The sequence below is a fragment of the Phasianus colchicus genome, chromosome Z, assembly GCF_987193195.1.
Source record: "Phasianus colchicus chromosome Z, bPhaCol1.hap1.1, whole genome shotgun sequence".
NCBI classification, from domain to species: Eukaryota; Metazoa; Chordata; class Aves; order Galliformes; family Phasianidae; genus Phasianus; species Phasianus colchicus.
In genome coordinates, this window is record NC_143476.1 from 53407395 (window position 1) to 53434823 (window position 27429).

Sequence of the window (27429 nt, forward strand, 5' to 3'; positions counted from 1 at the left end):
TTAGTGTTTCCTTCTCTTCAGCTCTACGGTGAATGCTCACGTGCTTTACTTCAGAGGTTTCACGGGGGTTCATGTTTACACTTCCAAAGAGCAGTGTAAACACAATGCATTGTAATACTGGTTTAAGTGTTAAGTACTACATCTTTTTTTTTTTTTTTTTTTTTTTTTTTTTTTTAACTTCTCTTCGGGGTAGAAAACAGCCACATTTAGAATTTCCATTTCCTTGGTTTGTATGCTTTAGTCATAACCACACAATTGCTAACACACTATTTATAAGCTTTAAGAAAACAGATAAGTTAGTTAACAAGTGGTACTTGTTTAAATTTTAGAAATTATTCACGAAAAAGCCTGGATATGGACAACTGTTTCATCTAATACCAGTTCACATATACATCACAGTGTAGAGTTGGACAGATATACATTTTGAGCCAAAATATATTATCAAATACATTATAAATATTTTATTTTTGACATCTACCGTCACAGTTGTGCATGCTGAATAGCATTCCAAAGAGAATCCCTGGCAGTTTTAAGATTTAGCAAAACAGTAGAAGAAATTCTGTCTGTATGTCAAATTAAAGCACATAGTCTTGTTTTTGTAATTAAGATCTGTAACATATTTTGTTTGTAAAACAGTTTTAGAGTGACTGCACTGTAACAATCTCTGGAGTTCTGTGTTGCCAACATAGAAACCTCTTTCAGTCAAAAGAATTTTCTTCCCATTCCTGTCCAAAACAATTATGAAACACTTGTCTACTAAGCAGATGTGGCTATTTCACTTTGTGATCAGCGCTGATGTTTGTAGGCATTTCAGCCCCACACTGCTTGCTGGGCAGCTTCATTTACTACTATAAATCCAGCCATTGCTTTATTATAAATCACGCTAATGCTATTTGCAACACTGACGTTCCTTATGACTGTTTCTAAGAACAGTACCTTCATTGCTTCAGTCGATTAATTATGTCTAAGAAACAGTTTAGGGTTCATGGGGACCAAAGGCACAACAGGGACGTACCGGCATACAGAAAACACTTAATATCAAAAGGATTACATCTTGCACAGACGAACTGGAGAAAAAATTACACAGTCTGGCGCTAGATACTCTAAGACCAAGGGTGAGAGATAATATCACACAGTAACTTCTCCCTTTCCTTATCCAGAGGAGGAGGAAGAGCCCCAAAATGGCATATCCAACCCTCTGCCATCGCTGGAAGCAATGCAGTTAGCAGAAAACTTTCATGAGGCACACAAGAGTCCTAGAGAGGGTCTGCTAAATACTTAATTGCTTTCAAATACCCGGCGGTGCGACATAAAGCTTCCCGGCTACCTAGGTGGCGACCATACAGTGCTTTTCACAAAGGCACCAAATGGACCCTGGACAGGCTGTCTTTATACTGAAAGCAAGCTGCCTTTCCTGCTCTGACGCCAATTACGCATACTGACAGAGCACTGGAAAGATACTTTACTTCAAGGGAATAGCAGAAAATAGGTTTCTCTCACCCCACAAGGCTTACTGCTAACTGATTTTAAATGGCTTATTTCTAAATTATTCATTCAACATTATTCAGAATTCCTCTCATATTTTGCAGTATGGAACAACAAAGCTCACTACAAAATATTATTTGCAGGTCACTGAAATAAACTCCTCGAAGCAGGGGAGAAAAAACAAAACATTTGTTTCCTACGGAGTCAAAGTAAATTGCAGTTCGGTATTTTTAAAATATGCTCTGAAATAGAGGTGTGACAGACATGGAACATCAAGAAATAAAAATTCAGCAAACAAAAAGACAAGACACTTGAAGACACTGTTATAACTACTTCAAGCCAATTAGAAGGATTTCCTAGTATGCCCACGACTGTAAAATCACACAGTAAACACATGTTAATTAGTTCAGCACTGACTTTTTAACTCAGTGGAAGCAATGACTTATATACATGGTCTGTCCACTTGTTATTGAAATACAATGAGCAAAGGACTCAGAAAAAAGCTGCAACGGCTGCCAAGCCAGCTGTGTGGCCAGAGCCAAGCTCACAGCACACATCCTGCACGCAGCCCAGCCTCTGGGGCTGCCCGGCTGGGAAGTACCTCCCGGCCCCAATTCCATACAGCTGTGCCACACCACTAGATGGGCAACCTCAACAAAATCATGACTGCTCATTACTTTGGCCTAGCAAGGCTCATACAGCACAGAAAATGCTTTGTGCCCTCACAAAAACTAGCTTGAAATATGCCAGTTTTGCTGCACAGAGAAGCTGCAGCAGACCACTTATCCTGAGAGCAAAAGAAGGAACAAGCCGTGTTGATAACCTTCCCTTCTCCCGCCCCTCCGCCCCACTTACTCATAAGCACGCATTAGGGAAACTCCCACAGCTGCATTTGCTGCCTCTCGAGAGGCAGAAAAACAGTGGTACAGCTGTGCCTGCTCATATTCGTATGCAAACAAGCAGCGGCCGGCCGGCTGCAGTGCCTCACTTAAAAGCACCTCGGTACTCTTTGATAAGCTTGCAGCTTAGAAAGGAGTGATTCAGAGCAATCTGCCGTCCCCGTAATGCAATTAGCAGATTAGAGCGGCATTTCACTCTCAGTGCTTCATTAAAATCCCGGCTGCCTCCAGCATTAGCTGCCGATACAACATACACAGTGTTCCCCCTACAGTCATCCCGGAGACTCAATGATAGACGGTGGGGTGAAAAGCAGCCTGCCCAGCCTGCAGCCTACCGAGCCGGGACGAGGGACACCCACTACTTTGCACAGCTGGGACTGAGCTCCGTGCCTCGGAATGGTGCTACAGGACCAAGTTGCACAAAGGCGAGCAGGCTGCCCATTGGGTGTACCTCCATGTCGCAGAGCAGCCAGCCCTGTGACTCCTTCCTTGCTGCCATCCCATGAGAATCTAGCAGAAGGGTGAACTCCAGTAAACTGCAGTGTGGACAGAAGCAATCAGTTCAGTCTTTCACATGGCAGGCCAATGAACCCATGGCCACCCAGACTGGCTCAATGTTTTTCCACCCGTTTCCCCAAGTGTGCAATGAGCAGGATGGCCCTAGAAGCCCTGGCACAGGCACTGGCCAGCACAGCCCCACCAGCACCCACAGAACGGCAAACTAAAAAAAAACAAAAAACAAACAAACAAACAAAAAAAAAAACCCAAAAAATAAACAAACAACAACAACAAAAAACGATTAATTCACAGATGTTCATGCATTTCACACACAGGGTGCCCTGTGGTCTGTTGCCAGGGCAACGTGAGACCACCGGTGCGCGCTTTATTGGCTTTATGAAGTACGTCTCGGGGGCTATCGTCCGAGAAACACAGCATGGTAATTGCCAGGCTTTTCAAAAGCCTCGTTTTGTGTTTATCCACATTTAACCCTCTGAGTGTGATTAAGAGCATTGCTATGCGTGCCTTGTGCACACAGGAATGGGGAAGAAGGGACTGATTTCCAGCCTGAAAACCCCAGAAAGCGTGTACCTGCACTCACTTCTGCCTACACTGCCTCGGAGGCTTCACCTGCAGGCTGCAGAGAGGCTGCCCCACACTAGTGGCGTTCACATGGCAGGGCCTGGGCTGAGCCTGGCATGGGGAGGTGCCAGCATGAGCATGGCACCAGGATGACAGGTTACCAGCTTTGGGCACAATGTTTTACCATCAACTCTGAAAGGGATAAAAAAAGAAGCACTGACTTCCTACACACGTTACAAGGCATCCGGAAATGTCATTTTGGATTCTGCTTCTCATGACCCGACCAAGATGAGGCCACTACTGCAGCCACTCTAAAGGAAGGCAGTACATCCTATGCCTCAATGACGTGTGGAACTGCAGTGCCGTCTATATACGCACGCCAATGAGCTGGAGCTTGCCCATGAAGGACAGGGTCACCATCACGAATGTCACAACTCTTGTGGCACCAGCATCGTCATCAGCAGCAGCAGCAGCACACATCAAGCGTTAATCTGGCCAGAATGGAGAGGAGAAGGCGAGGGCAGCAGAGGGAATCAATAGAAGAAACGGCTTACATTCAGATTCGCAGGAGAAAGAGCACCCAGAGACAATCATTTCCTGGGAAAAGCTAAAGCCTAATGAGAATTTACTCTGCCGCCTTTATTCACACAACCAGCCCTTTTGTGGCAAGGGCTTCCTGAGTGACAGGAACCCAGGGCCCCTTAATAGGATTTCCATATTATTTCCAACACCTGCCTAGAAGTTATTTGTTTACATTGAAGGAGGCAAGATTCTCAAATCAGACATCTGCTTCTGGTTCAGGCATATCTTAGGAAACCATCTAGAAAGAAGCTTTGTTGCTATGGAAACATTTTTATTTTCTTCCCTTAGTTGGCTGAAAAACATTTGCATTTCCAATTTTTTGTTCTTCAGAAGGCCAAATGTCATTCACGCAAAAAACACAGAACTTTTCAAATTGCTACGCAGAATAGGTTAATCGAGCTTCAGATACTTAATTAATTATTCAACTCAATTAGAAGCGTACTGGAGAGAGGTGAGAGGCATGGTGCAACTTTCCTACAAATTCTCTTCAATGGCTGGTTCCCACTGGCCAGCATAATTGATTCTTCTATGTTTCTCAAAAACATATCTAAACCTAGGCAATTCATGATGCACTCAACAATCATAACAACTTAGGAGTCAGTCAGACCACTGATTTCCTCCCATTTCTAAAAAAATCAGCCTAAGAAATTGAAAACATTCTGATGGGGAATACACTTATTTCCCAGTGCAAGGGAAGCAACAGTAAGAACAATGAAATGAAAACATTAACCAACTACTAGCAGTCAATTACTTTAGTCAAAGGACAGAAAGTTTCATCGCCTTTCACCCATGTTGCTGATTCTACAAAGTAATCAGTTCTTCCTCTCTCTCTCTAATACATTTAGAGTGCCCAGTGAATCCACTGATCTGCATTAAAATAAGGGATGTCTCAAATTACTTCGGATATAAAGGTCTTAACAACTCAAAAATACAAATTGCCAGATACAGAGCAAAAGAACTGATCACATTGCCAACATAGATCTACAAAGCAAAAAAGCAGCCACCTAGTTTGTTTCCACTTTGATAAAAGTTGATGAACACTACCTATTTTCTCCCACCACTTTGAGTAATACCCGTTTAATCTGATCTACAGATGCATGCTTTACTCCAGACACGTTCTCCCTGAATAAACTGGTGTAAGCCACAAATGCCAGCATACAAGGTATGATTTTAATTGCACACTTAAATTATAATGAGAACATTAAAAAATATATATATAACAAATAAATACACTCCCTCTCTTTAGTTCCTTCCTTCTAACTATTCCACTGTCAAAGACTTCACACTGGAGAAGACCTTTCCACCCACCTCCCCACCCCAGCAAACTTCCTCTTCCTCCTCTACAATGTGAAGTCATAATTCTGTATTATCAACATCATAGTCTGTTGCCATGGAAATAATTAGACATGACTGCTCATGTTAGAAATTACAGCCCATGTAAGTGTTTGCCTCCTAAGTGAAGAAAGCATCTGGATAGAGAACATTTGAGTTACCCTAAATCACCAATGGCGAAATAAAGTTTAATAGAAGCACTGTAAGAGTTCATCCAAATGTGGGCACATTGCAAAATAAGAGTCACCTTGCCATAACAAGCACAAGGATGCAGTGAAAGAGGCCAGAGTACATTTATATACAGAAGACATTAAAAAGCCATTGGGTAGAGGAGGAGAAACCATCAGACAAGGCAGAAGCAACTAATTCTTTGATAACAGAGTACATGCAGTTACTTTCATAGGAACTAAATTAAAATTCCCAAATGATCCCATTAAAAAGGCAAATGATGTGACACCAAATGACAGAAATGTAACTTTAAAAAAAGAGAGATACACCTGAGGTTCAGTTTCATGTTTTAAAAATCCGTTAAAAACCACAGACTTGAATGAAGTCTAGCCATGAAAAGGTTATTACAATTAAAAAAAAAAAAAGTAATGCCAAAAACATCAGCTCTGTAAGATAGACCAAGACAACAAACAGGACTCTGCTAATTAATATTTGTTCTGCTTCAGCAGACAGTTACTGGACGAGACTGCAACAAACAAGCATGTCTCACCCAATCACATCATTAATTCATTCACGTTCACCACCTGAGGACCAGCTATGCCCCACAGATATTTATTCATCTGTTCTACAAACAAACAATTACAACACATTTTCTGGAATTAGGGCACCTGTTACATTCAGCACAGCTTACATGCCTAGAGGCAGATATCAATTAATACTGAACAAATTATTGTATCGCAAGTCAACAGAAGTTACTCATTACATTTTGATAATGCTACCCTCAAAACACCCATGAAGATCAAAAAACACAACTACTGTGGAGCAAAGTTTAGTAAAAATGTGTTCAGCTCCAAATTACCTCTTCATCCTTACAGAAAGCAAAATATATGCAACGCCTTTTTTCTGTACAGAGAAAGGCACACACAGAAGCTGTGACATGAATACAAAATATGTTTTGATTTTTACAAGCCTATGAAGTGCTTTTCAGCTGAGTGGTATTAAAGAGGCAAAATAAAATGATCAGGAAATAAATTCTGTAACTTTCTTTAGGCATGCAACAGATAAGTATGTTTCTTTGGCTCGTTGAATACAAACTGAATGTAACGGCATTTGGCAAGAGACTCACATCACTGGAGGAAATCTCACTTAAAAGAAACTTGACAATTAAGGTGAAGTCTACTACAGTACCACATGTCAGCTTGTGGTGTTCCTCTTCCAGGGAAAGAATAAAGTCTGAGCAACTCAATTACATTTGAAAATATCCAGACTGCTGATCTTATTTATTTATTTATTTAAACTGCTTTCATCTTTGTAGAAGCATTACATTCATACAGCTTTTTTTTTTTCCCCCCTAAGTATCACATAACAGCTGCAAGAGCAAGCAGCTTACTCTTACTTACATACTACATGAACAGAGGTCTAAACACTTAATAGTGGCTAACAGCTCAAGAAGCTAAATTGAGACAGGCTCAGGTTTTAGCAAGCACTGGAGCACCTGCCACAAGAAATGTAAATGGAATGTGAGGCTCACACTAGTTCCCTTTCTCTGCATTTGCTGCATGTATAATTATTAGCTTTCCCAAAGATTAAGGCAAAAGTAATCTCACTGCTAAAACCACTTGAATATGCCCTGACAGGCTACTTCTCGTTCACTAACATGTTGGACAGAAATTCATCTCAAATCTGCATTTGATTTGTTAATTCAGAAACTAAAATAATCCTTTCATGTAAACCTTTATTTCCAGAGGGATATCAAACAGGCTGTTTTATTCCTGCCACAAGACTTCAGCTTTTAATTATGGACTCTTATTGCTGCTGAAACGGTAAAATCTGACACAGAAATGAAAAGTTTTCACGATGTTTGCATGCTTTACTACAGTATGGTTTCAACCCCAAATAACTTACAATTCAAATGAAAAAAGCGACAATACAAAAAAACTCCAAACCCACAAATAGATAATGTATTCATGTGTATAAAGATGAATTAATAACAGATATGGAAAAAGCTGCAAGAGCTAAATCCTGTATACAAGATTCAGAAGTCTTTGAGGTTATTGAATACCTTAGTAAGAGATACTGGGGACAGTGATGGATTCCCATCAGCCAGCATCTAGGGCTTCTTTACTCCAGGTGCCTCATACAGAGTCACAGGAAGAGACTGCCAGCATTTGATAACTGTTTGCCAGGTGACACCTTCACAAACTGCTTCCTAAGGTACTTCAGAGACTCACTTCTACAGAAGAGACTTTTTTAAGAGTCAGAGAAATTTCTGTCAAATTTGTCCCGGAGAAGGTAGGTGAGGAGCAATGCCTCATGCATCAGCAGTCCTTAAAGGAAGTGGAAAAACCCCTTATGGGAGCAATTAGAAAGTAAGAGCACACCACAGCATCTTTTACTTATTTATTAGTTTTTAAAAAAAGTAAAAAAAAAAAGCCAAATACATTTAGTACCTTACAAATGTGACATATCAATACTTCTCAGAAAAGGCATCCGGCTAACTGCTGAGCAGTTTGTTTGTCCTTGTACCTGAATGCATTATATTCCCTCAGAGCCATTAGGCCAGCACTGCACTCTAAGCACAGCCTCTGTGCTTGCTGCCTTTCCCTCCTGTCTGCATGGAGAGCAGACCCATGACCTACTTTACTACATCTATCGTTCATCCACACTTCAAACTTTGTGAGGGATTCAAGGGAACTAAAACCAACATGAAATCAAACAGTTCCCAAAGCCACCCTCCTCCACAGAGCTTGCTGTGTGGATGATGATCTATTATTTAGGAATAGCTTCTGGACAATCTCATATTATCCAGAAGGTCCCTATGTGGTTTCAGCAGAAAACTGCTCACTCCAGGGAGATGATAGGAATGATGTAAGCCTGGGCTGTCTTATCAGGCAGAAAACATCGTGTTTAGAAGACTGATACAAAGTGGAATAAAATTGTGCCTGAAAAGAAAAAGCCTTCTGATGCCAGCATGCCTTACTCCAGCCACAGTATCTTGGCCTCAGTGCTCACTAATGACAGGAACAACTCACTTGCCACAGTCTCCAAAGAATCTGTAAGACCTCGTACACAAGAGGTATCATCAGCCCAGTTCTTTCTTTCCTGCTCTGCTCCTTGAAAGGGATAGATCTCACATACTAAGTACCTCTGTGCAACGGAAGTCTGGGTTTCCCAGCACAGCATATATGCTAGGCAGAGCTAAGGAGAGCCTCTCAGTGAGCATAACTGGAGAAAACAAGTTTCCTGATCAGAACTGCCCAACTAATCAAAGGCACTGGAAGCTGTAGCAAGAAATGGAGGGGGGAAATACTATGCCTACACCATGCTCCTCTGTACCAACGGGTAGGGTACCATCATTATCTGAAGTGTACACTAAAGCGTAAATTTACACTTTATGAGCTATTCTAAAATCTGCCCTGCTTAATAATCTGTATCAGCAAGAAAACACTTTAAAGTGTCTCTCACAATTAAACCCAAGCACAACCTTGTATAAATCAAAATTTTGCTACCATATCAAAACGTTACACTGGGGCTGTATAATGTTGCCCATATCCTCATTACATGCTACACTAATTACTACCAGCAGATTCAGAATTTTCTGCACATTAGAGGCTTTTAGAGGAGCTATAAAAAATTTCAGGCACCATTAATTTAAATTTGTATTGAAATTTCCTTTTGACAGATGGCCAAAAATTACTTATTATTTAGAGTACCAGAGCTGCCTGTTTGCACATTAGAAGAGGAAAGGGAAAAATTAAAAGCAAGAAAGAAATTTATGTCACGTTCATTACCTGTTAAATGTTAAGGAGTATTATCCTGCATGAATAAATTATTTCATACAAGCACACAGACTCCAGCTGCTGGCAACTGGCACATTCTGGCTGACAGAAAACATCTCAAGTCACACAGCAGATGATCATAAAAAGCCTCTCTTAACCAGGAGCCACTTAAGGGAGGACAGATCGATAGAACAAGCTACTAACTGCTACTCTGGGCATCACTGAAAACATTTAAGGAAATTAGCAAACTATTTCACCTTGCAGAGCTGGAAGCAAGCCCTGTAATGCCGACACACAAGGCAACTCACAACCTGAACACAGTATGAGACAAACATTTAATTGTCGTTTCAAAATAGATTGGTAAGAAGTAGTGACGCCCTCTTCTCAGTTTCAGAAGCTGTAAGAAGCTGTATGGATAACAGTGTGTTTGAGTCATTCTAAGTAACTTCAGAACAACCAAACAGAATCGGCCTTTTTGTATAAACACCACCACAATATTCATACTAGCATAAAAACCTTAACATCCCACAGATATTAAAGAACATTTAATATAATCATATATTTAAATAATATACTTAAAATAGTCATACCTGATACACTAGCAGTTCTATTCATTCACCTTCCTGAGTGAAAGGTCTGTGATTTCAAGTATACAGGTAAGCAAATCTACTTTAAGAAACGAAGTATTTTTTATATTCCCAGGTTTAGATATCTGCCTTACTTGTACTTTTTCGTATAGGTGCAGGGACAAAAGAAAAAAGAAAATCTACTGAAATTATTTGCTCAGAGAGAACAGGGGATGTTCTGCCAAAATCATCATTAATCTGTGCCTGCTTTCACTGCACAAAGCAATAATTCCAGTTTCTAGCTCTCATGACAAAGAAAATGAAGTGAAATCCGACATGTTGTTGTCCTATGTTTGCAGATAGACAGCTTCTATGCCTTTGCTGCTCACACTAAAAGCTGACAGTTCCTGTCAGCTCCCAGTTCTTGTGCAGAACCATGTGGCTAACAGTAAAACTGACAACAATCGGCTCCATTTCATTCTGTGGGGACACAGCAAAGTTGCCAGTGGCAGAATAGATATGTGAGGACGGGCGCATGGCACGTCCCCACCCACAGGTGCTCGAAAAACAAGGGTATGTCTCCATGCACAGCAACCCCCAAGGGGACAGGACTCTGGCAGGCAAATCCTGTGCCTAGCACTGTGCTTCTCCTGATTCTGTCCTCAGTTCACGATTAATACAGAATCACACAATATCCCCAGTTAGAATAAAAACCAAGTCCTACTCCTGGCACCCCACAGGACCTCCCAAAAATCAAACCACAGTTCTGGAAGCATTGTACAAATCACTTCTTGAACTGGCAGCTGAGGCCATGCCCACTGCCTTGAGCAGGCTGTTCCGTGCCCACTGCCCTGTGGTGCAGAACCTGTCCCTAACCCCCAGCTGCCCTCCCCTGACACAGCTCCATGCCGTTCCCTCGGGCCTGTCGCTGTCACACAGAGCAGAGCTCAGCGCCGCCCCTCCGCTCCCTGTGAGGAGCTGCAGCCGCCATCACGTTTCCTCTCAGCCTCCTCTACTCTCAGCTGAAGAAACCAAGGGACCTCAGGCTACTCTTCATACACCTTGCCCTCTAGACCTTTTGAAACTCTCCTATGGATGGTCTCTAATAGTTTTATGCCCTCCTCCTATTGTGGCACCCAGTGCTGCACCCAGTGCTGTAGGTGAGACCGCACAGCACAGAGCAGAGCAGACAGCCCCTCCCCTCGCCCGCTGGCAGTGCTGGGCCTGCTGCACCCCAGGTACGGTTGGCCCTTTGGGCTGTCAGGGCACACTGCTGGCTCGTGTTCCACTTGCTGTCAACCAGAGTCCCGAAGCCCCTTTCTGCAGGGATTCTTTCCAGTCTTTCATCCCACACTCTGTACGAATATTCAGGGCTGCACCATTCCAAGTGCAAAATTCAGCAGTTGCTCTTGTCAAACTTCATGGGATTAGCAACTGTCCAGTCCTCTAATTTGTCAGCATCCCCCCAAGGAGCCCTTTCTACTCTCAAGGAAGTCAGCAGCTACTCCTATTTTAACATCATCTACAAATTGACTCAGTATGCATCCAAATTATTTATAAAACATTTGAGAGAACTAGCTCTATAATGGAGCCCTAAGGACATCTTGCTGACCATTCCTGGTAGTCTCATCAAATACACAGAAGACCTGTACTGTGAACACTTCTTCTGCTGTTTGGACAATCCTAAGAATAAATCACATATCTCTAAGAAAAGCACCACTGAAAACTTGATGAACCAGTTGCAAGTGCTCACTAAGGTGGGTGTACGTCTTGCCCTTTGTAATACAAGCACCTCTTCCATTTCATACTCACAATCATCTAAAAATGCTTAATCTTATGCTCCTCAAGATTGTGAAAGCTGTTCAAGCTCTAAGCTGTAACTGCATCCAGCTACCTAGGCCTGTGCTGGTAAGTGTGCAACCGGCAACAACTGCTTCTGCTGTAAGCTAGTAAATGGCCAGCAGCACACAGGAGACCAGATGGATCAGAGCTCTGATACACCTGCCCACTCGTGGCATTAGAACTCTAGGAGCCTCTCTGAGACTCTGATGGCAATGAAGCATGGACAGGAATCCAGGCACATATGTCGAATCACTGCAGTACACACTGCTGAATGCTCAAAATTACATGAGCTGCAAGATATGTGTTACATGCTTTTAAACACTACCATTCACAGGATAGCACATATAAATATGCTACAGAGCCATTCAGAACCTGAAAACTGACTTTTGGAATGGGAAACACAAGGCTCTTATCTGCCTGCAGAACAGGAAATGGTAGTTTCTTCCTCTCCAGTCAGCAAACTGCTGCTGAAACAACAGCAATGTGAGACCACGACATTTTCTCTGCAAGTGACTCAGGCCTTCTTTCCATAACTGCCTTGAGATGGCATCACGTAGATCTATCAGAATTTTGGTTTTACAGCTGCCAGAGACTCAAAACTTTTGACTAATTATTTCCATTTCGTAAGCTTATACACAGACTCAGGGTAGCCCTCTTTACCACATCCAGGAACAGCCTTTATGCTGAGGAGCCAGTCAAGGAGCAGGAGTGCTATTACCAGCTTTGCTGGATACGTGACCTGCAATTCCAGCTCCACCATCTAATGAGTGATAGACAGCCTATCCAGGACTCTGTTAATGGCCGAGTTTTGCCTGGTGACCACCACTACAGGCCATGTGTGCACTGTGCAGCTCTTTTGAACCACTCCTCCCACCTACAAAATGGAGACCTACCTTGATGGAATCTCTGTCTGCATGTGGAGAAGCCACCATGTGCATGGAGGATAGAAGGCAGCAGCAGGAGATGAGGAGGAAGAGAGAAAAAAAGAAAAGTACTAGTTAGTTTACATAAAATTATACATTTATCATACTCAGAAGAAAGAATTCTAATATCTGTTAAATAATAAATTGCACAGATGTTAGCTTTTTGCAGTTAATTATTAATATTCCACAGCCAGATTTATAAAACCGGAACTCCACCATTTGTACACACCTTCTAGCTACCAGTAGGCAATAAATACTAAAGCAATTAGCTATTAATTCTTGCAAACGTTCTTTTTATTTTATTTTATTTTATTTCCTAGAATAGAAGCAGGAGAATTAGAAGAAAAGGAAGAAAACAGAAATGAATGAAGCCATGCACTCATCTGGCAGCACTCACCTCTTTGGTGATCGTTATCATGGTGCTTTTTTTCATCCTTGATTGGGAGGTGTGACTGTCCCCCCAGTGCACTGGACAGTGCCAGAAGGCCAGCACTGCTGCCAATGGGTGGGATGGCTGGAGGCTGCAAGCCCGAGGGGTGCGGAGTGAGAGGTACAGGGAGACCATGTCCATGTGACAAATGCTGGGCCTGGAGTTGTTGCTGCTGTGAAAAATGAAACACAGATATTGAATTTGTTCAGGGAGCATAGGGCTGTTTGATTGATCCCGTACATCAAACATAACCAGTCAGATCAGCCAATACAACTGACTGACTCAGGTATCAACACTCAAAAACACCCTGTCACTTTATAAATGTCCAGATGTTTGGATGCAACACAGTCTGTAAACTTCAGGCTGAAATAACAAAAATGAAAGAAAAAAAAAAAAAAGGAATTTTCCAGTTTTAGTAAAAATGGTGTTTCATTCCTCTGACAGAGCTATTATATTTCATTCTTGCTAGCAGAAACACACCATGTACACGTCTAATCAAAGCATATGTAACTATAACAGCAGTTATATAATGCAAAAAAAAAAAAAAAAAGCTGAAAATTGAGAAAATTAGCGTTAAACAGTTCTCCCAGCGCTACTGCACAGCATGCAGTGAGAGTTAATTTGAAAGAGAAAACCTGAATTAACAATCCAGAAAAGGAAACTGGTTGCAGCCACCGTTTTAAGCCCTTTAAGTGTCCTCAGCGGTACTTGAGCAAATTACTAAAGAAAATCTAATGTAGCAAGGCTTGGGTCCTCCTGTAGGCTTGTTCAATAATGCTGAAATAATTGGGCACTCTGTGCACGTTTAGTGATGCTCGAATGGAAAGCTAGAGGCCTGCCCTTGTACTGTTCTCTAGCTGCTGACTCTGTGTTGTGACAGGTTTATTTGAGTGGGACTGTGATGCATGCACCAGTAACTGCGCTGACAAGAGTTTAAAGTCATTTTTACCAGTACACTGGCAACACATAGAGAAAGCCCTTGAGAGGGTCGAATTGGGAGTGCTTGACCTCAACCAGGGCTGCATCAAGCTCTGCGCTATACTAACCACTGTGGGTAGATAGTTTGTTGCTACTGAATGGGAAGGCCAGAAAAAAGTTAATACCTCTCAAGAGAGATGTGTCTAGGTTCAAGGTTTACCCACTGATTGTCCAACTAATTCCAGCTCATTCAGTAACTAGATTAGCTCTGAAATTTTCTCTTAGCTTTCAAGCAGTCACTTCTCAAGGCTCATAATAAATCAAATCAGAAACCCTCTAAGATTGCTCTCTTCCCTGCACGTCTTCAAATTGGACTTAGGAAGAGGAAGAAATAAAAACTTGCATAAAAACATTCCATCTGAAATTTCTTACTACAATGCTAAGCTCATACTTCTGTTTTTCATCTGAATCGCAATTCATTTCTCACCTCACAATCTAGCTCTCTAATCTATCAAGAGACAATGTGCAGCCCACCTGATTGTTCCCTCCTTTCTTTAGCATGAATCTTTACATATGGGTGAGCTGAAAGTGAAAGAAAGCGAGTCACACGCAACATGCCACCTAACTCATGCAGTACACTGCACAGGTACACCCCTCAACACCTTCTTGTAAAGGTACAGATCCTTGTCTTACTTTTATAAATGCAGCCCAAGCTCTGGAATCTGAAAGGCGGTGGTAAATACATGACACCCGATTTAGAGCAGTGCCAGGAACAGAAGATGAATGACCCAAAAGGAACACAAAAAGTAAGAAAGAAAAAAAATGTACAAGAAGAAAGCCAAAAAGAAGATTTTTCCTGGTAGAAAAAAAGGTTCAGCCCTCTCACTGCTTGCAATTCTACATCATTCAAGTAAGTATCCATTCTCATAGATGTATCAAACATATTTTGTTTCTCTGGTGCTCTTATGGAAGGATACTTCATTGCTCAGAATTTAAAATTAACTATATAAAATGAAACATGAGCCAACTGTGTGTTGTTTAGCTTCAGGGTTTGACTGGGGCTTCCTTACAGCAAGGGAACAAGCTGGCAAATTGGATTTGTGGTGGACTGGAGGGAGGTCAGAGAAAGAAAAAAAAAAAAAAAAGATAAACAGAGAAAGAAAAGGAGTAGACAAAATAACCTGTGATACAGAATATCAGCTTTCATTTCAAATGCAGAATTCCCCAGTCCTTTTAAAAACATACTATAAACCAGTGCAAGAAGATGTCTGCCTTAATCTGCCAGGGGCTTGAAGCAATGAAAAGAGCCTAAGAATATCAGTAGTGATAGAGCTTCTGGCCTTGTTAACTATTTCAAAGTTGATCAAAATATGCAAGGAAAATTGTACTCCCTGCACATTTCTGTACAATCCACAGAGATCTGTCTACTAACCTACTCAATTTGCATTATATGACCTCCTCCACGGGTATGGGATGATTTCCTAAGAGCTTGAAGAAAACTGCAATGCAAATGTAATCTTCTGCTGATCTTTGTTGGGAGTTTCTCTACATAACTTAGCAACAAAGTAGAAGAGATTCTGCACCTTGGATATGTCAAACATTCTTAACATCTCCCAGACATTATAAGTGCATTGAGAGTAGTATGTGTAACTGCACATCAGTGCAGTGGCTTGAAGTCACCCAGAACTGCATAGTTGGCCTAGTTCATCTCGGCCAAGAACTGATGATTTCTCCACAAATTCACCTGCAGAGATGTTTGAAACTAACTGAAGAGAGTGGGGAGGGAAGAAGAAAACGAACAAACAAAAACAACCAAAAAACAATGTTGCATAGACGAAGTAAGACTCTAGTTTAAAAAAAGAAGTGAAAATGCTAGGTATATTTTGCTCTCAGAATACAATGCAGGAACAAAGTTGGCAGTAATAATGTCAAATAAAGAAAACAAACAAACAAACAAACAAAAAACCAACCATAAATGATCATCTAATTAAGTCCCATTTTCCAATAAGCATACTCAGGAAGGCAAAGGCAGAAAGTAGCAGAACCTCCTCAGCTGCCATTCCCAGACCTCTGAAATCTATTACTATGTTCAAAAGCCCAAAGCATTCACAGTTTAGTTTTGCTTTTTCACTCCCCATCAGTATCACCCGTGAACATTACCTTCCAGGATGACCTGTCTAAAGCTGCTTGGTTACAGAGAAAGCTAGAAAAACACAGACAATTCCTTATCCACTGGGCATCACATTAGCACTACAACATGATAAGAAAAAGACATGGTCCGCTCTCCTCATAAAGCCAAAGATAGAGAGGAGTAAAACAAGTGACAGATATGCTCCCCACACAAAAACATTCCAACAGAAATAGCTGTTTACATTCATTTCTGCCTATACAATGAATTTAGATCATCAAATCATAGAATAATATAATAACAGAATGGCCTGGGTTGAAAAGGACCACAATGATCATCTAGTTTCAACCCCCCTACCATATGCAGGGTTCCCAACCACCAGACCAGGCTGCCCAGAGCCACATCCAGCCTGGCCCTGAATGCCTCCAGGATGGGGCATCCACATCCTCCTTGGGCAACCTGTTCCAGTGCGTCAGGCACCCTCTGTGTGAAAAACTTCCTCCTAATATCTAACCTAAACCTTCGCTGTCTCAATTTAAGACCATTCCTTCTTGTTCTATCACTATCCACCCTCGTAAACAGCCACTCCCCCTCCTGTTTATATGTTCCCTTCAAGTACTGAAAAGCCGCAATGAGGTCTCCCTGGAGCCTTCTCTTCTCCAAGCTAAACAAGCCCAGTTCCCTCAACCTTTCCTCATAGGGGAGTTTCATAAAAATTTAAAATTTAAAAACCTGCAAGGAAAGCCTGAAAATGAGCCAATTGAGCAATCACGTAATTTTTTGATGTTGCTGTAATGCTTTCACTTCCCACTTCTCCATCTCCTCTTTAGTTTGCTATTCTTAGTCATGTCATTTGTGAACCCTTAGAATGCAGTTAGCTTTACACAACCCTAGCACATCTGAATGCAGTATGCGTAGAATCAAGTATGCATTTTCGTAACGGGTGAAAACTTGCAAAGGCAGTACACCAGGCTATATTTTGCTGTAAATTTTCCTGAACTATTTAAAGAAAACAGCAACTACAAACACCCCAAATTCCTTCAGTTACCAAGGAATACACTCTACACACCACTACTAGGTTTCAAGGTTTTTAAGAACTATCCAAAGAACAAAAATGTAAGAGCAAGGGTAAAACCAGTAGTCAGAAAGAAGTCAAAAAGAAAACTTAACTATTTTCGGAAATAAATTTAAGAAGACAGTTTGTTATTAAAATCTGAATTAAAATTTTCAAGACTTATTAATATATATCAAATAAAAATATAGTTGCTACTAATCTGTTTTTGTTTTTTAAATTCTGAATATTCTCCTACATAGTCTACAGTAAAAGGGAGAAAAAATAACTCCCAACACCATGTGCAAGAAATGAATAAAAAGGCTTTGCAAAAGATACTTACCTGAGTATCACTAATTTTTACAACTGGAATTATAAATATTGATGCTTTATTTAATTCTTATCCCAGTACAGCTTAAGAGATCAAATTTGAAGTGAAATATGAAAATAAACCCACTAAGAAATTAGCTTCTAATGCTCTCTTGTTATAGCCAGCACATCAAAAGCTTATTTTCCTGGAAAAGGTTCAAGTTTTTACTGGATACTTTCCAAGAGTCACAGTAATCTACCATTTTCCCCTCCTAGACCCTGAAAGCATACAGCCACTATCCAAACAATTTGAACATACACCTCTAACCTAAAGGCATTTCTAAAGTTAACAAATGAATGCCTCAAAAAGATATATCTATACACATGCAAACACTACTCATACCTGCTGGGGAGGATCACCAAAATATCTGAATAAGATAGCTTTATGAAATTCATCAGGTAAAATGATTTCTTGTTTATAGAGATTTGTTATTATGACAGCATACATACAATGTGATAATTGAGATAAAGACTATTGAGATAAAAACAGTGGCTCAAGAATACAAAATATTAGTTGTTCAAAGATCAGTAAGAAATGGAAGTATTTTGGCATGCACAGCTGTAGGTGTACTGTTTTTATTTTCATGCTTGTTCGCACCTCCTGATATTATCCACACTGTATTTCTTCTCTTTTCTGGCGTACCACTCCAATACAATTTTTTCGTTTTGTTTTTTGCTTGTTTGTTTTCTTTTTATGTTAAGATATGATATGGCAAAACAGCATAGAGGGAGAGTCATGCAATAGCTCCTCCAGTGGAATGATATGGGATATACATGCTCACCATAAAGAGACTGTGGTACAGCAATAGGACCTTGAGACCAGTCTTGTAATAGAAATTTTGCAAAGAAGTGCACCTAGTGAGAAAGGACAGTATCGGAGAGTGGTAGGAAGTCTATACACCAAATACAACTTCCCTGCAGCAAAATGAAGTGCTTCACAAGGACAAGGAAAATATTGGATATAGAAAATCCAAGAAAAAGAATTTAAAAACTACAGAATTGAGGGGAACAAAAAAGATAAATTAAAAGAAAAATAAAACAAACGAACGAACTCTGGGCAAATGCCAAAATTCTTACTCCCTGAGAACCAGTAATTTCTGCTTTTGAGAATTCTAAGCAAGGAAAAGCAAACTCCACTCAGAAAATTATGAGTAGAAGGGAAAAATCAATAGCTGTCAATAATAATTGGGGAAGCATTTATAACTCCTACAAAAGTAACCAAGAAACTATCAGAATCATATCTTTACAAATTGTCTCAAATATCTTTAGTGTGATCTACAAATAAGAAGTCAATCCCAGAACTATACTGTTGGGGTGAAAGGTAATACAGGCACAGAACATTTCCACTCTAAATCATATATACAGGAATATCTGTTCCTGTTACACATTCCACCAAGTGTCCTTCCTTCTCATCTTTGTTTTTTTTTGTTTTGTTTTTGTTTGTTTTTTTTGTTTTTTTTTTTTTTTTCCCACTCAGTGAAACAGCATAGAGGGCAAAAGTAACAACAGGAATCCACTACGAAGTCAAAGACCCGTGGTTAAAGAGGCTAGTGTTTCAGTAAAGAGAAAAACTAACTCACTGCAAAGGGACAGGTGCATTTTTCCCCAGAATCTTAAGAGTTCAGCACTTCGCTCTTCTGCCTGCAGGACTTCTCTCTCATTTTCAAGAGAGAAGGCTCTTCAAAATCATTTTCTATTATCATCTCATATAGGGCAAAAATTCTTGTATAAATCATGCCACTTCAGCTCTCTTCTTCCTTTTTTTTCCCCACCTTCTTCTAGCTTAGGAAAAGAAAATTTACATTAAGAGAAGGCAGAAAGCACCAAGTGCAGCTGTGTTCAAGGTCTTATCAGAAGCTACACATTAGACAAATAAGTCAAATTTCAGGACAGTAAGTAGTGATTAATAGACTCCTTAGTTCTTCCAATGTTACTCTATGTTTTGTCGTGGTCGCAACACAGAAGTCCACACTGTGTTGAATTTTAGCAAGCTGCCTGTGTTTGGGATAAACACCTGGGTTGCTGGAATTGACCCATTCCTTCCAACCCATTCTATACTTAGAAGACCGCCATTTCTACTGCAGCCATGCTCCTGTGCAGACCACTGCAATGCCTGCTCTTCCCAGTGGTGAGCAGTCTCTTCCCACAGAACAAAGTTAGCTGTTAAGACACAAGGATACCATTCTCTCTGTCTAAGAAGACTTGACTAGTGTACTAAAGTTCTCCCTTTCTAACCTAGTGCCTTGCAGTCAACTAACCAAGACTTAAAGTGATTTCTTTTGCTCTAGTACAGCTTACCTGTTTCAACAGCTTTGATAAAAGGTCTTGACAAGGATCAAACGATCTACATTTAAGTCACAACTCTGACATTGTAAAAGTGCCACCTGCTCTATTTGCCTCAGTTTCCCCCAGCTGTAGAACAGCTGAAGCAGTACTGCCTCATATCAGAAACATTACTAGAGGAGATTCATCAATGCCTGTGATGCATTCATATATTGAGGAAATTGTTGTGAAAAATCCAAACATGAAGTGGAGAATTGTTTCACTAACAGAAGTAAAACATTTTGAAATTTCAGTCAACTTAAAGATCTCTTAAATTCCATGTTTCGAGACTAATTTTACATCTGGAAATGATGTATTTTAGTCTGCATCCTGGTAACTAAAGCTTTTGCTCTAGGTAGTATGATTGAAGACATGTAAGAAACTACTCACATCTGGAGGAAAGCAAATTTTTAACAGATCCACTGTTTGGACACCTAATCCTCATTCATTGTGTAGGTAGTATCTGAAAACTTTGGAAGAAGTTTAAATGACAAATATATAGGCCTGCTTGTAGATGATCACAAAACAACGTTGTTTGAAAACATGACATGGTAACAACAGCCTTTAGGCTACACAGTACAGTAAGGATATATGGTTTAGATGGGCTGCATTTCTACCGAGTATGTAAGCACTGTTAATTTCTCACTTGAGCATTTTTTGCAAAATCCTTGCCTTCAAATTATACACTATGTCTTCACTTTATATACTATTTATCTTCCAAAGCAGAATTATTATGCCACCACTGAAGTATTACATAGCAAACAATGGACCAAAAGTCTGACAAAGTGTGCCAAATTCGTATTAGGAGATGGAGGCAGCTTCCATGCGCTGGAGTACAGACCAGTATGGCAACACTGTTTTCTCCTCTTTATTTCCTATTCATGAAGGAAGTCATAAAAAAACAAAAACAAACAAACAAACAAAAAAAAAACACCACCAACAACAAAAAAAAAACAGTACATATTCACGCTGTAAAGTATGAAGAAAATTCTCCATAGGACTCCCTATAGCCATACTGATTAATCTTAATTAAAAAAAAAGATACAGTGGTCAATTAGCACTGGTGCCACTGTTTGGAGAAACACGAGGCAGAAGTCAGCTGGTCTGCCACAACAGATACAGTATGTGAACTGTAGTACTTTTGTCATATGCACTTACTTTAGTATAACAAGCAGGGCCTCTGGCATCAGCATATTGGCAGTGGGATGTAATAAATGGTCTGCACTTCGCCCTGCAACATGTTACTGACTGCTCCTACAGCGATAGACCAATATAAATTCAGTAGCTACAACAGCTTGTGTAAAGAAGAAAACAGTGTCAGCCCATTCCAAGTGTAGCAACAGCATTTAAAATCCACCCTTGGAGAGGTTCTTCAGTAAATATGGAAGCTGGAGTTATGTGCATTCTAATTATTTCTCTCAAAATTCCCTAAAAAGATCTTCTGTACTTCATTTTTCACCCTTTTTAAATTAGGATAATGCTTCACATAGTAGAGACTAATTGAAATCAGTCCTCACCTGCAAAACTCTCTCTGAAGACAGCACTTGGTAATGGGTGGAAAAAAAAAGAAAAAAAACACTACAAAAAACCACCTCTTCCCTCCTGATCCTCAAAATAGCAGCATCTTTGACCTAACCATGCTTCAATTAAATCATTCAAAACAAAAAATACTCACCTAAAAGCATTCTACATCTACAATTTCCTCTTCTACAGTTCTATTTTGGAGATTAGGCAGTGTCAAAGAAATTGCAGACCACACTTCACACATTCTTAACATACAAAAAGCAAACAAGAGTCATTAAAATAGGGAGGAATGAATTTCAGGATTTCTTTAGACAGACAAATGAAGCACATATCCATTAAGTCAATCTCGTCTGTCACCTTCCCACTTTAACAATCTGTGTACAATATGCAGCAGGTGGCCACTTTGTTTTACAGTATTTAAGCTTCAACCACCGCTTAATGCCAGCACAGCCCTTGAACAAACAATACAGAAAGGATCTGAAGAACCTAAGAGGGGTGATTTATGCCAGTGCTACAACACAGGCATTTCACTGCCCTTTGATGAGCAGGAACAAGTCTACCACACAAACTGGACCGTTAAACATTCTTAGTGTACAGGAGAAAAGCTTCTGCTGTACCACCCTGTGGTAAGAAGTCTGTCTGCAACTGGGCATTGTGTAGGAGAGCATCACTGCTCCTGTTAAGCTTCAAGGCAAGGCGTTGGCCCTCCTCCATCATCTCACAGTCAGCAATGTTAGCCTAGGCCTGCTCCCCTCACAATCAAAAAAAAACAGAAGTCCCTCTCCTCTCTTCTTCATTGCACACGCACATAAGAAAGGCAGAAATAACCTACCATTCAAGGATTTGAAAATGCTTCTGCAATGCTACAAGCACCTTGACACCTAACAGCAGAGCTCTGCACCACTGGTGCCCTGGGAGCAAGAGCACACAATTACAATAGGTTTGTATCACAACTTGCGTGCACTTATCTGCACCACAACACTTTCAAAACTTTGCACGCCTGCAGAATAGCATAAGGTGTATTTAAACAGACATTGTTCTCCACATCTGTAGAAACAGAATATGCTCAAAAAAAAAAAAAAGAACAAACAAACCACAAATTGCACACCTTCTGAGATGGGGCAAGCTAGCACTTCAGCTTCAAACACAAGACAGAGATTTTGACTGGCGGGGTATTAAAAAAGGAGCTTGATAGCTTCACAGTTAAATGCCACAATACAGAAGCATCCTTTTTTTCCAATAACTACCATTTGCTTACATTTAAAATAGATAGTAAAAGTGACATAATAAAACAAAATGCTTAAGAATTAAACCAAAGCCTTTTTCTTCCCCTTTTTCTCAGATGTATAGAATGGTAAAGGCAAAATCATTTAAATCATTTCCTTAGTAATACAAGTAATATTTAAATAGATTTAATAGCGCTGCTCCAAACCAATGAATTATGAGTTTAAAACCTATTAAAATGTAATGTTTTTTTCCTGAGCTGAGGGGAGAGAGATTTAAATCCACTGAATTTTAATATTTCAGCTTGAGCTGCAGGAGGTAGAGAAAGTCCAAATGAACTATTCCATCAGCACCATTCAAGCATGAACATTTTAATCAGTTTTACTTCCTTGGAGTTCTCTAACACAGTTTACGCTGTCATTCTGAAAGCACTTAACACAGAGAGTGTGAAAAACCACCAAGGCTTGTTATTGCCTTTACAATTGATGGCAAATAATTTTGCAGACTTCCTATCATTAAAATGTCACTGCTAAAAATTGAGGTTCAGCATTTCTTGTGCTAAACTGCATTTTCTTTGAACACCATCACATACCTGTTCTTAAGTTTTTGGTGCATTTATCTCTCCTGTGATAAACAGACACATAAGCAGCAGCCTTCATTTCTTTCTTAGTACCCAAACACAGTTGAAAACCAACTATTTTAAAACCAACTATTTTAAAACAGAAAAACATACTCCAGTAAAATTCTTATAAAGTTACAAGTTAATTCCCTAGTTCCCTTCAACTGCATTCACACAGCATTTTCCTATTATATAGTATAGTGGATTAAAAAAAAAAAAACAAAAACAAAACCATTTTAAGAGAGTTAGATGACTCAGATTAGTAATACAGGAAATGAAAACATCATTCCTAATTAGATCATGCTGCTGATTTAAGGCTACAATTTGTGCATTGTTCCAAGAGTGTGATCTTGCAGTTTCCAATTTAGAAACACGGCAGCTACAACACCTGACAAGACCAACTGGATGCACCATGTTGCTCACACCTTTGCACCCAACCTGGAAAGGAACAGCTGAGTGTGCACTACAACTCCTCCAAGCAAAAATCCTACATCACACTGCCCATGGCAAATACCAGATTTACAATCCTCCGGCAGCATGCTTACAACACATAGTTTTGGTTTAGTTTTTCTCATTGTATCTCTCAAAAAGAAGATGGATTATATTTAACTTGTTTCAGTCCGTCAACAGCTTTAAACTGAACATGACCTGTGAAAGAAGTCATTATAACTGTGTTTCATTCCATTAAACACAACGAGTTTATTGTCAGGAGAACAAGCAATCTCTCCGGGTTCCAGGCTCACTTCAGTATTTTGCATTTAAACTGCACGGATCAGTGATTTGGTTCATTTACCAATGAAGATAGAATAATATTGCAAAGTTAAAAAGGTGCTTCATCAGATTCCATTAAATCAGAGAACATTCATATAAAAATATGTATGTGAAATAGAAAGAGAGACATGATTTGTGTACATTCAATTCTCTTCTTGTGCCAAACTCTATTCCAGCAAAATCCATTTTAAACTCCATCCGTTGCTCCTCCACTCAAACCAGAGCAATTCTGAGTCAAGGAAACAGAGGCCCCAAACCCAAAGGAATTCATACTACATTTATATTTCAAAAACTCATGATACTGCATCTGTCTTCTTGCACTACACACCTCAATGGGAAATTAAACAAAATATTTAGAGAAGTTGTAAAGAGCAAGCAAACATTAGAAGCTTTTAAAATATCACAATGTTAAAAGAACATGAACTCTGTCAGACTTACCCAAGAACAAAATAATGTAAGACAACATAATTAGAGCCATGATTTCTAATTATGTTCTTTTTTTTTCTTTTTGTCCCATGCTACGTTTTTAGACTCTAAATCTAAGTTCAGATGTAAAACTATTTCAGGTGTTCACAGAACTACAACTTAAAGTCTTCTAATAACCTGTTATTCTATTTATTCTGCTTTATTTTTTTAATGAATCTCCTTAAGACTGAATTAGATTACTTCCCCTTAACTGTGAAGAACATGGCATTTTCAGTCAGTTGCTCCCATTTCTCTAAAAATGAAGAGAGATGCTATGCAGCATTTCCTAAATCAACATAAAACAAGAGTGAAAAAAGGAAGTACTGAAAGATAAAATCACCCTTCTGAGGGAGATGAAAGCTATCCCATTTTAATGCACAGAAACAAACTTCAGACATTACAAAAATTTCCAGCAATGGAATCTCAATTGTCTTGAAAAGATAAATTCAGACAGCAACAGACAAAATACAAAATTTTCTTCTGTCTGGTGGGGCAGACCAACAGAAGTAACTGTGAGGCTCCCAGACAAGCATCCAGCCTTTTTATATCTATTCTGAGCAGTTTAGCGATTCATGAAAACAGGATAAACTTAAATAACAAGTGCAATAGGCTCTACATCAATAAACTTTTCTCATCCCTAGAATGCAAATTACTTTTCACAGTCTCCCTAATATATGCAAAAGTGAATGAGAAAAATGTACACAAATAGACTGTGAAGTATTCATATGCATGGGTATGTGTATACACATGCACACACACACAAAATGATATGTGCACACACACCAACACTATACACACGCAAAGCAGACACATAAAAACTTCTACAACAAAGAAGCCAACCTTTAGCTGCTTACTTTATGCAAAGAATGTTAATAGAAGGCAATATTTTTGGTTAGGTAATGAAAACTAATTGGCAAATTATTCATCTCCCACTTTCCCCACTGGAGCGTAAAAGACGTACAACAAATGTTATTCATGATTCTACACGACTCGCTCTGATTCACCTCCTTCTTTCTAACGGGCACTTCAGAGGAAATAAAGGTTACTCTTTTCCATTTATATCTTCTAATTGACTACCAGTGTTTTCTCATGGTCAGACGGATACAAAACAGAGTTAGAAACAGACTATTAAAAACAAGCTACAATCAGACCACTGCTCTACACTACTGTCAGCAATGATCAGAGAGTCCTGATTTCCTTGTTAAAAGACAGAGGCATAATTGAAGCAATATCTTCACTTCAGATTGATTATTCTGCGACCCTTATCCACATCTTCACTCAGCAATTTGAATTTTAATGAAAGTAAATGGAATAATTAGCATTTCAAAGTGTGTTTGATACACTGAATAAAAAAAAAAAAAAGGAAAAGACTTTTATGTATAATCTATACACAAAAGAAAAAGCATTTGGGAGGGAGCAGAATATGGGAAGTACAGTTGTAGCGTCTTCATTAGAATAACTTAAACAACTGCTTGCACCAGCTGCATAATTATACACGTGAATAATGTGCTATTAAGCTATGACTCCTCACCTTTATTTTATGTAGTGGGAACAGCCATAGCTTTTGTTATTACGCCTTTTCTCACCAGTCATAAAATGTAAACATTGTGGCTGCCCACACCCATAAACCTCGCAGGGGTTCCACACTGAGCCCATACCACTGGTAGTAAAGCTTTTACAAGAGAGGCTCCGCACTCATGTATTTGCAGGTAACTGACTGGGAGCCTGGTTCCTATGAGTGAACCAGGGAATGGATATTTTGCTGTATGTTGTTTCCAAGATTTTTTTGTTATAAAAAGTAACCAAATTATTTTGCAAAGTAAATACGAATGTGTGGTGAATATTCATAGTCTCAGACTACCATGCAGAAAAGCACATGAGAAATAGCAAAGGGAACAGTTCCTTGTTAAAGCTTAGCGTGTCATACAAAAGCTGTTAGCATGGTGCAGAAGCAGACTAGCAAGCAATATACAAAGGAAGCAACGTGACTTAAAAGAAAACAAATATCTGTCCAACTTCAGGGAATGGATACAACACAGGCACTAACCTGTTTATCTTCTCTACACACTACAAGCAACATTTTCAAGCAGTAGCCAGCTTTTACCAAGATCAAGCTACTGACCTTCTCCACTACCCCCAGCTTTAGCCCGAGGAAGGGAAGAGGAAGGGAAGAGGAAGGGAAGAGGAAGGGAAGAGGAAGGGAAGAGGAAGGGAAGAGGAAGGGAAGAGGAAGGGAAGAGGAAGGGAAGAGGAAGGGAAGGAAGCTTTTTACAAATACTATTAGAGCTGAAATGGAAAGACCACATACCCCAATGATTGCGTTCAGTTCTGCCATGGTCACTTGCTTGGCACGCTCCACAGCCTGCACCACTTGTTGCTGGTGCTATAAATGAAGATCAGAAAGAGAATAAAATTATTTGTTTTCTAAATTACTATGCACAGATGTTTTCTTTCTCTTTTTTTTTTTTTTTTTCCTTTTTCCTTTTTTACTTTTCAATTGCACATTTGAAATGATAGTTCTCTAACAGTCGAATTCTGTTGTAAAATGCTATTACTTGCCTGGAATATCCTTGCACCAAAAAGACCAATTTTACAACCCATTTGAGGACCCTGCCCTCCTTCTGTTCATCAGCGCACTCACAAACTTACACGTCACCTTTAAAAGCAAATCACTTTCCTTACAGTCACAGAAAATTCTTGATTTAAAAAAAAAAAAAGCATACTGAAAATGAAAGGTATGTATTTTCAACAACCACACAGCTCCCACATCACTGAAGGATATACAGATTCTCCTCCTTGATACATTTCAAAGCAACTCAACCATAAGAATGAAATTTAAAATGCCATTCACAATTCTGTCAAACATGTGAAAGAGAACTAATTATTTCAATCCCCAACATGTAAATTTTAATAGCTTTAAAAAGTCCATCAAAAACACATGGTCTAATTAAC

The 27429-nt window shown here is 39.7% G+C and overlaps 1 protein-coding gene across 4 annotated transcripts in view; it reads right to left on the reverse strand.

The window, feature by feature from the left end:
• The window catches only part of LOC116234660 (transducin-like enhancer protein 4), a 104147-nt gene that overhangs the window by 34517 nt on the left and 42201 nt on the right, over window positions 1-27429 (reverse strand). For 2 of the 4 annotated variants that reach the window (XM_031602391.2, XM_031602392.2), the window contains exons 6-8: window positions 26786-26860; window positions 13054-13258; window positions 12627-12643 (exon numbers count right to left, since the gene is read on the reverse strand). In XM_031602391.2, the coding sequence (XP_031458251.2) occupies window positions 12627-12643; window positions 13054-13258; window positions 26786-26860 (297 nt within the window). The remainder of the gene's footprint in view (window positions 1-12626; window positions 12644-13053; window positions 13259-26785; window positions 26861-27429) is intronic. The other 2 variants (XM_031602393.2, XM_031602394.2) reach the window with 1 other exon arrangement.